Source organism: Lepidochelys olivacea (assembly GCF_965140295.1).
Source record: "Lepidochelys olivacea isolate rLepOli2 genome assembly, chromosome: 2".
Classification (NCBI taxonomy): Eukaryota; Metazoa; Chordata; order Testudines; family Cheloniidae; genus Lepidochelys; species Lepidochelys olivacea.
In genome coordinates, this window is record NC_140412.1 from 190449580 (window position 1) to 190460549 (window position 10970).

At 40.1% G+C, this 10970-nt stretch overlaps 1 protein-coding gene across 1 annotated transcript in view; it reads right to left on the minus strand.

Annotated features, from left to right (window-relative positions):
* Window positions 1-4132, minus strand: part of SLC6A20 (solute carrier family 6 member 20) — a 35053-nt gene extending 30921 nt beyond the window's left edge. The window contains exon 1 of the mRNA XM_084620480.1: window positions 3892-4132. Coding sequence (XP_084476606.1) covers window positions 3892-4012 — 121 coding nt within the window. The 5' untranslated portion in view covers window positions 4013-4132. The remainder of the gene's footprint in view (window positions 1-3891) is intronic.
* Between the last annotated feature and the right edge of the window lie 6838 nt (window positions 4133-10970).

Here is a 10970-nt window from a genome sequence, read left to right on the forward strand (position 1 = left end):
ATACATCTCCAGTATGCATTTACCTGGATCAGATGGAGCTCTAGCCCAGAAAGACCATTGGGGAAGCCACTGGAAGCAATCACTATCCCCAGTTTGGTCAGTTTCCTTCTCCCCATCATAACCCAACATAATGTGAGTCTTACATTGATTGACATCTTATTTTGCTGACAAAGCCTTACTTAGTTTCTTGAATCACATTGTCTGAGAGATACTGAGTACCCACAACTCCCATTAAAGTCCACAGGAATTGGGAGAGATCAGCCCCTCACAGGATGTGATCTGTGCAGCACCAGAAGAAGCAGTAGCAGAGGGAACATGCACTTACAAGTGTGAGCTGCTGACCAGCAAGATGCCACTGAGATAGCTGAGCCTACCCTGCAAAAAATGGGGTACAAAAGGATATCTCAACAAGGCTTGGAAGTTTAAAGAATTAAGCTACATCAGTTAATTGGGTTTTGGTTGAAACCAGAAGCACTGAAGTTCCTTAACTGGAGTCCCTCACTCTTACACGCTTTTACCGAGTCAGCTTTGAATGCCTTTGTTTAGGATTGGCATGGTACAGATCCCTGATTCACCCTAGTTCTTAATTGTAACTAATGGGGGTGAGGTGAGTATGTGAACTTGCAGGCTGGATCAAGTGCCCTGGATCCTACATTTAAATGCCATAAATTGCACTTGGGCATTTATAGATCATCAGAGAGGAACAATTGATGTGCTCACTCCCCACTGTGCGCGTGAAACAGACAAGGTCTTTGCAAAGGGGAAGACAGACAAGCAGACTTGGTTCCTTGCAGAGGGCAAAGACGGGGAGGAACAGAGAGATTCTGTTATAGTGGGGTGGCTCATTAGTACCATATGGTACTTGAAGGGGGTATGTGTCACTGCAGGTTTCTCCTGGAAAAAGCCCCTACCTTTGACTTTGAGATCACCTCAGAAAGACCTGCTGACGAAGTCAAAAACAGATTTTTGAGAAGCCTTTCCCGGTTTTAACAGCAAGCCAAAATATTTACATAAATATCTATTATTTGGCATTTAATCTCCAGTATTAACATTCCTTGCAATGGGCTCTGCTCAGCAATGAAAATGAATGCAATCTGCCCAGTTACTTGCAAAGACGTTGAAATGAACACTGAGCAATAATCCGTATTATTCAGGGAATTAATTTTATACCTCCCAGCTATGCTTTTATTAACAACCCCTTTGTTTGCATCTTATGTTAGATAAACTGGGGTGGTATCAGAGACTTCACAGTCCTCACATATTCAGTGGGGACCTTTTATAGCACCCAGTCGAACCCCAGTGAACCCGCTGTTGACTTCAAGGGGATCAGGATCAGACCCTTTGTGAAGTCCTTTTTTTCACCAGACAGCTTCACGATATCTAGATTTGCAGTTTGCCATGTTGTAACACAGTGAAATAATTAGGGACTTTCATTCTACTTCACAACGAACGAGAGCTGGGGCGGAACCAAAAGTCCAGATCCAAACACCCCCCCAACTTTGGTTATGTTTGGATCCAAACTTTGCATCCAGCCCCTCTCTTTATAATGAGCTGAACCAAGATCCCAGAGCCAAACAACCTATGAACTCTGGGGCAGCTCAGTTCTGGATTCAAAGTTAAACCTTGGGCCAGATCATCAGCAGATGTAAATCAGCATAGCTTCATTAAAGTCAATGGTGCCCAGCTGATTTGTTCCAAATGAGGATCTGCCCCTCTGTGTCTTGGGCCTGTATCTATTAAGTATGACTGTCCCTATAGCTGAGTTCAGTATAAACAAGTTCCATTGTATCTTTAATTTGATAATCTCATTTATACATGAGTTAGCTGCCAAAGAACTGTCTTAAAAACTAATAGGCATCTTAACTGATATGTTAATCAAACCACAAAAAAATAATTGCCGCTCCTTAGTCAGAATTGGTTCATATCCGTGTTGCCCAGTTCAAGCTCTATGGCTAAAAGAGAGGATAAGCAGTGAATACATTTACGAGAAGGAAGAGAATCGGTTTTGAAGTTTGGATGGCTACTGAATCTTATAGATATCTGTGGTAAGAACTTTTAGACTATGCTCTGCAGGGCAGGGAATGATTTTATTTTTGTGTTTCAGTGTGTCAACCACATAGTCAGCCCTACACAATAATACTAATGGGGGAAAATGCAGCAGTCAGCTGAATTTATAAGGCTGTTCATTTAGGTCCCTGAAAACCATACTTTGCAGACAATCCATGTTGCTGTGTGGTGTTTTTTTTTTCTTTGGGCTGGAGGCATTGATCAAAGGTACACTTGTGTGTTATATCACATTCACTGCCTATGCCATAAAGATTTCCAGCTGCAGGGCTCGATAAGAGAAATTTAGCAAGCTAATCTTGTTACAGTAGAGTAAAAAGCCTGATACTTGAGTCTAATTGCCCTTTAGAACAGCTCTGCTGTGGCGGATAGGCAGATGGTCTGCAATGGGTTAGACACAATCTAAAAATGTGTACATAATGTGCAATTAAATTTTTAAAAAATATTAAAAGGCAATGTTCCGGTGTCACTTTCAAGGAGGAAGATGTTAGCCTTCTGAAACATTTGTAATTGAGAATCCAGCAGGAATTATAGATCATCTCTCTAGCTAATATATCCTGGTTTACGTTTCTATACAGCATCAACCACTTGCAGTATCTAAATGCTAAGTTAGGCCCTGATCCCAAGCCCATTGAAATAAATGGAAAGACTCCCACTGACTTCAGAAAGCTCTGGACCAGGTCCTTACGGAATATCTCATCTAATCTATCTAGAAATTAATTTAAACAATCGCTCCAGCACACATTGATTGCCTCGTGCAAGTGGGTTTAAATCTTGTGTTTGAACCAAAGTTAAAAAAAAGAATTTAAAAATCTGCAAACAGTTTTCCTCCCAGGAAGAAAAAGGGTGAAGGGCGGAAAGAACCAGAAGTGACAGGTGCTAGGGATTCAGGTTCTACGGTGATGGATGCAGCATAGAAAAGCTGAATAGAACTGTCCGAGGAACCTTATAGGAGCTTCTTCAAGGCTAGTCATGGTAGGTATTTGCCTATTAAAAGTGGTGGTACATTTTCTCTATACTTAACCTAATAAGCTGATCTTTGATTTCTAAGTGAAAAGCAACTGACACTGGCTTTATGTCTATTTCTGACATTTTTTTCTTAAATTTGGAGGGGGTGAAAAAACAGCATCCCAGTCAGAGAACTCTTTTTGAACCAAAACCAGTTTAATCTACATTTCCAAAGCCTCTTGTGAGATTTTAGCTGCAGCAGTCTCGTTGCCTAAGGGGTTTCTGCCAACTTCCAGGAAACTTTGCAGCCAAGTTATCAACCCTTTAAAATTAAGCCTTATATAACAGAACTGCATTAACAGCAGCAGTTTGAATGGCTATTATTAATCCCTTAATTAAATCAGTGTAAATCTCTTCCCTTCTCAGTAGCATTTTTGGATCCAAACATGTAAACCTATAAGAAATCGAACCAGTTTCTGATGCCCTGAAAGTAAGTTAGCAGGGGGATTAAAAAATCAGCACCATAGGAACCTGCCCTCTTATACAACACATTGTTCCTCCCTGTGTTTTCAGAGCTCAGTTGGGAAGGAATAGTATTGTATTGAATTGGGGTGGTAATCAGGAAAAAGGGTTACACGGGAGACACAATGGAAAGCAGTGTGAAATAAAATAAAGATGTATAACGTCTCTGTAGCTAGAGATGGTCTGATGATACATTTAATGTCTCTTGCCTACATAATCTGAAGAAGTCCCCCTCCACTGAATATAAAAACCGATCAGATGGATGGGATACTGACATGGACATACTTTTGGTTTAAAAATATTTAACAGTCCAATTCTGTACCCTTCTGAGAGGGAATCAAGAAAAACTGCACTTACCTCCTCCATACAGCTGACATAAATATGGAAATCTCCAAACATTTCCCAGCCCCACTGCATAAGAAATGCAGGCGAAAACAAACTGTAAGGGATTGTCCCATAATGGCCGGGGGTTTTCCATTTGCACTTTCAAGCACAGATTTCAGCAGAGGGCTCTTGACTTCACTCCTTCAGATGCTCTTCAATGCCCTGCCTGAGACTCAAAGCCAACCCAACTGAGAGGGGAGTATACTTGCCAACTGCTATCAAGCTTTTTAATTACTAATCTTATTAACAGGCACATAGTGAAGTAGGAATGCTGGTAAATAGATTATAGACACACGCACCCAGAACTATAAAGTGGGCACTTTGGGTGAACAGTTGCTTGGCTTTCAACTTGCATTGGAAGGATCTGAATTAAGGGTTTTATTTGGCTGAGTGCTGGGTTGATGTTGAAATGAGAAAACATTTTAGGCTGCACATGGCTGAAATGACTTAGAAAGCTGGAAAATCCTCATTACTTAAGGTTTGCCACCAACATGTGACGTGCTCCTTTGGGAGTAGTGTGCATGGCTCAAGGCGAGAGAGTAGGCCATTTCGTATTTACTAATTATTGAGCAAGGTCTCCACACAATCAGGGTTTGTTTAAATACACGCATTTGTCAGCTTCTAAGGTGGAGATTACCTTACTGAAATGTGCACATGCCTATCCTAACATATCTCAGGTTACAGTCACTCAGGTTGGGTGGCCTATGTGAAATCAGATCGGTGGTCTTCTAGTGGACGAGAGTCCACATCACAAAAGCTGCTAACTGCTGACCCTCTTGATGAGATGAGTAGGACTGAATGGATGTGGAGGCTAAAGGTGTCTAAACATGGTCTTCTGTCTAAAGGTTGTCCCTTCAGGTCAGGCCTGAGGGGTTTTGGGTGAAGCAGTAGGAGAAAGCTTGCCTTGCTGCTACCTGTGCTGTACTTACTCTGTGGCTAAATAGAGGACAGTGGTCTCTAAGTCTGTCATCAGCCCTAAAAATCTACCCCAATCTTTAAATACTTTGAATTTAAAATAAGAAAAGCAAAAAAACCCACAAGAAGTGTAAGTTGTACTTGAAAATTCTGGTCAAGACCCTCAGCCGCTGTATATCAGCATAGCTCTGTGAAGATCTGGCTTCTTTCTCAAAGGCCAAACTTGAGACAAATCTCAAGACCATGAGACAAATCTCAAGACCATGAGACAAATCTTTTAGAAGCGTGTGCAACAGGCCCTGTGTAGTTCTGATTACTCTTCTAGTTCTGTGTTTATCTTATTTTCCATTGATTTGAGCACGTTAAATAAATGTTCTCCAAATAATGTTTTTACTTGTTTGATTCAACTGAGCAGAGGCAGCTATCTAATACTCTGGATGATTTTAGCTATCTACATAGGGACCAGATCCTCCAGCCTGGTGGAGCTGTACAAAGCACAAGACCAGAGTGGGGGCCAAAGTGGTTTTGGGGACCACTGCTCTGGTCCCCAAATCTTGGTGCTGAGCTGAACTGAACTGGATCCATGGCATGAGTTACACCATCCTTAGGGCAGCTCTAACTTTCACTAGCTACACAGATGGCTATTCCAGCCATCAAGGGTGCCAGCAGGATGAACACACCCTGGTCCCTTCCCCTTTCTCATGCTTCCCATGTGGAGGGTCAGTCAGGGTAAGTGAGTTAGACAAAGATTTAGGAAAAGGACCACTTGAAGTTCCTGTTTCCCTAAAATATCCCCCCAAAACTCCTTCATCCCCTTTCCTGGGGAGACTTGAAAATAATCTACCAATCAAATAGGTAAACCAGGTGAGCACAGACCAGACCCTTGGGTTTTTAGGACGCTAAAAACCAATCAGATTCTTAAAAAATTTTAGAACTTTATTATAAAGAAAAAAAGTAAAGAAGCACCTCTGTAAAATCAGGATGGAAGGTAATTTTACAGGGTAATTAGATTCAAAACACAGAGGATTCCCCTCTAGACAAAAGTTTAAAGTTACAAAAAACAGGGATAAACCTCCCTTTTAGCATAGGGAAAATTCACAAGCTAAAACAAAAGATAATCTAACGCCTTTTCTTCCTATTACTTACAATTTGTAATCTTAGATGCTTAGTTCAGGTATGGCTTTAGGAGATGTATTTTCCCTGCCCTGGTTCCTCGTGGAGAGAAAAACAAACAAAAACCTTCCCCCCACAGATTTGAAAGTATCTTCTTCCCTTATTGGTCCTTTTGGTCAGGTGCCAACCAGGTTATTTGAGCTTCTTAACCCTTTACAGGTAAAGGAGGGATTTTATGCTACCCGTAGCTGTAGGTTTATAACAGGAGCATAAACACTGCCAAATTAAGTGTAAAAATGTAATAAGAAAAAGCAAAAAGGAGTTTGAAGAACAGCTAGCCAAAAATTCAAAACAACAAAAACACTAAATTTTTCCCTGTGGGTGCTCCAGCTCCGGAGCACCCCCAGAGTCGGCACCTATAGTTGTTAGTGTTCTTTTGGACACATCTTTCCAGTTTGAAATCTGCAAAATTGTCAGCATGTTTAAATTATCGACAATGTAAATAAGCAGTCTAAGGGCTTGTCTATACACAGAGTTATTCTGGAATAGCTACTGTGCTTTAAATTCACACCTTACCTTATTTCAAATGAATGTTAAAGTGTAGACAAGACCTTCATTTTCCATTAGAAGCAGTTATTGGTTTCCAAAATTCTTCAAATACAGGATTGTTCATCACAAATCAGAACAACAATGTTATTTGGCAGCCCTGGAGGAAAGAGGTGGGTATATTTGAAGCCGTTTCTGGGATCTGCTAAAGGCTTGTCTACACTTGAAAGTTAATTCAGATTAAAGGTAGAGTGTGAAAAGCATAATAATTATTCCTCAGTAACTGTGGTCACACTTATTCCAGAATAAGAGTGCCTTGTTCCATTTCAGTGTAATCCAGGCTCTCACTCTGTAATAAGATTATTCCTGAATAACTCCATGTGGACAGGTTTCAGAGTAGCAGCCATGTTAGTCTGTATCCGCAAAAAGAAAAGGAGTACTTGTGGCACCTGAGAGACTAACAAATTTATTTGAGCATAAGCTTTCATGAGCTACAGCTCACGTCATTGGATGCAACGAAAATAGTTCACGGAAGCTTATGCTCAAATAAATTGGTTAGTCTCTAAAGTGCCACAAGTACTCCTTTTTCTTTTTCCATGTGGACAATTATTACAGAATAGCTATTCCTGTATAACTCCACGTGTAGACAAGCTAACTGCAGATTGCATTTCTATTTCAATTTTAGCAGGCTTAAAGACTCCTACCCTCACTCCCCCACGAGCTCCCAGCACTTCTACAAATGCTGAGAGACACTCTTAGTGACAGACATTCACCACTTATACTATGCAGGCTTTATTATTGCTGATGATGCATGAGAAGGAAAGAACCTAGCTTGGCTTTCAGGCCTTAGGGGGACTTCTCAAAAATCTTGTAAAATGAGCACAATGAATGTGGAAATCAGAGAGGTGCAATAACTAGGACCCTCATGATGCCATATAACCTCTTTTTAGAGTCAAGCATCACTGTAAGAAAAGTTACAGATAACTTCTAGTTAGCTATTAAAATGCATTAGACTGCCTGCCCACTTTACATTAACAGAGAGGTGATGAAGGGATTCTTCTGCATTGTGTACTTGACTTCATTTTAGCCTAAGTCTGTCTTGTTTACTCAGAATGACACTTCTTGTACCTGATGTTTTCTATACAAATGCTGCCCCTTAATACACTATATATTTTCATTAGGAAGGCTGATTAACCTCCGGCTGTACTATCCATTGGTCTTCTACATTCTGTCTCCATAACTTTCTGAAGAGATTGTGACTACTGAAAATCCAACCTTTTCATCTGTATTTATTTACATACATACATACATACAAGGGATCACCTAGAATTTTTTGTTTAAATTCTTTGTCTACTAAACAACGTGATCTATGTATTACAGGCACTTACAGGACTACCTAGGGAAACACCTAGACTGACTTTTAACAGGCCATGTGGACAGAATGACATGTAGCCATGCACAACCACCACGTTAGCAGATCCTAGGATAATAATCAGCGTCTGGACCAGCATATAGATGCAGATATGTTTTTGCTGACTCATGCTTCCAGGTGGATCTTATTATCCCCAACCAGAACATAAGACACTGAAACTTTTCTCAGAGTAGCAGCCGTGTTAGTCTGTATCCGCAAAAAGAAAAAGGAGTACTTGTGGCACCTTAGAGACTAACCAATTTATTTGAGCATGAGCTTTCGTGAGCTACAGCTCACTTCATCGGATGCATTCAGCTGTAGCTCACGAAAGCTCATGCTCAAATAAATTGGTTAGTCTCTAAGATGCCACAAGTACTCCTTTTCTTTTTGTGAAACTTTTCTGTGGTGCTCCAGGCACACTGACTGGGTTGGAGGAGGACCTGCAGGGAAAGCCCTGAGCATTACCAAACTTGGGCAGAAATTTTAGGCTGATGGTTGTGCTCTATTTGTTATCAAGTTAACAATATAGCCAGGAAAGTGAGTGGGCTAGTTCTGTGCTTAGCACAAGGTGGGAACTCTGCCTGTTTACAAGAGCTTTTAAAGTAATAGTAAATTTGTGTGTAAACAAATAGAAACTGTCAAATAATACTAGTCTGTTGCATTTACTTAATATATTTCTGAAGGGCTATTTTTCTAGAAAGGCTTGTTTCTTACCGAACTTATGAAGTTTAAACCACCTGAAGCAATGAGATAATTTGCATTCACTAACCATAACCGTAATAATCACTCTGCTGTAGGTTTGCAGTAGTTGGTGTCACTCAGAAGCCAGCAGTGGTCCTTTACAATGACAGAAAGAGATAAATCGAAGAACCCTGATAAAACAACTGTTAGCTGGTATTGCAGAAAGATAAAATAGGTGGTTAAATGAGAGATCACTGTGGACCCTCAAAGACAAGTTACATGGGATATGGCCCAATTCAACAATCCTTGCTCATGTGAGTAGCTCTATTGAATGCAATGGGAATATGTCCAGTGTAAGGAAGTGTACCCAGCCAGCCTTCTGTTATGAAACTATTATTCACAAGAATAAAAAAACAAAAACAAAAAAAACCCCAGACAGTGGGGAATTTTAGGAACACACTGGGAAGGGGTAGGGAACATACTCATTAAAATGTTAGTATCCAGCATGACCTCTGAGTTTATTAATGACCAAGTGCTGGACTCAAATCATGTCCTACTGGTTGCTGATTCTGTCATAGTTAATAAAAGGTAAAGCTGGGCTGCCTGAATTTTGCTCTTGCAGAAAACATGCTTCACTTCTCGAGCACAAAAGCAGCTTAAGAGAGATTTGATTTCTTCCGATCAGAGGATTATGGAGAAATTGTGTTTACATTTTTCTTTTAGGTAGAGCTAGGGAATTAACACCTCAACTGGAAGAAGTGTGTGGTGTTTATCAGAAGAGTAAATGAATTTCCAAAGAGAAAAGGTGATAGATGTGCAACTGGGATTCTCATTTTAGAGAAAGTAGAGCCTTGGGAGAAGTTCAGAAAAACAAATTCATGTGGTAGCTTTAGCTTCCAGCACGGTGTTCCCACTTCAACGTAACATACACATTGTATACCGACCCATGGATTTTTGAAAACCAGACTAATGTCAGCCCAAGAGCAGTTGTATTAAGGGTTCCATTTGGTTTGGAATGCAGCAATCTCCAACCCAGCAACACAAGCCAACAAGAGCACATTACCCTAAAGTTTCATGGTCTGTATTGGGTCCCTGTTAAATACTGAATCAAATTCATTATTTTGGCCCTGCTATTCAAATTTCTCTAAGTTTTGCCAGTTATCTGAAGAGTGTCTGTCCATGACCAACTGACTTCTGTGGTATGTAAGCACATGCTTAACTGCTTTGTCAAATTGGGGTCTAAGAGTGTAGGGATATCAATGATTACCAATTCTAGTTGTCTGAGTCAATATCCCTGATTTATCAAAGAGTAAATGTTGGCATGAATAACAATTTGAGACCTCTTGCTTTCCCTCTCCCAGCCTAACACTCCTAACCCTATCACTGGGTTTTAGGACCCAGTTGTGAAACAGAGCATTTACCCACACTAGCAGTTCCACTGATTTCAATGGGACTACTCAACATGAGTAAGGGTTCCAAGAACTGGGCCCTAAATGAATAGACCATAGATCTGTGGGGATATCAACACACTAAACCAGTGGCTCTAAGTTGGAAATGGAAGCTTTTGATATTTTCTTGAATGTATAAATAAGGCCAAATTAAGCTTTGAGAACAGCATCTGGCTTTATATATGTATTTCTTCCCCTATACAACATGCTGTACCTCACTGTTAGCATTCTTCTTCTGTAAGGAGGATTTAGAAGAATTCAGTTTGAAATAACATTTAAGTTTTAGTTGGTTAATTCACATTGAAGTATATAAAAAAAAAAGTCCTGAACATGACCTCCTCAACCCCAAATACATCACTGTACTGTATTCCAACCAATGAAAAATCATTCACCTTAGAACAGAGACTCTTGGCCAAATCTTTCCTAAATTACAGCTACAACCCCCTCCCCCGCAAATCAGTGTTCCTGGGACACAATTTGTCCAAGGGACTTTATGGTTTGACTAAAGAGTAAATGAACTGTATGAAAATGATGCAAGACTGACAGTAGTATTTTTAGGCAGGATTTGAGCAAAACACCTAGTTACAAGAACACATGCCGGAAGGAAATTTCTTCATTATCTCTATGTAAAGAATTTTATCCCTTACAAAGTAAAGGTTAGAGTTGCTATTTTTAATAAAGAGCAATGCTGCCCTCAATAAACTGATAGTGTGCAAAATAATGAAAAGATGAGGACTAACAATAACTGGATTTAACTAGTCATGTTAACATTTGAGGATACTCTAAAGCAACAGCTTCCATTAGTTTAACTTAATGCTGCACATACAATCTCACTATACTATTAAAAATTTACTAATATTGCACTAGGGTAGTAGTATGTAGCTACAGAACATAGGGCCTAGTCTAGGTGGGCTAGGCCACTTAATGAGGACTTCTAC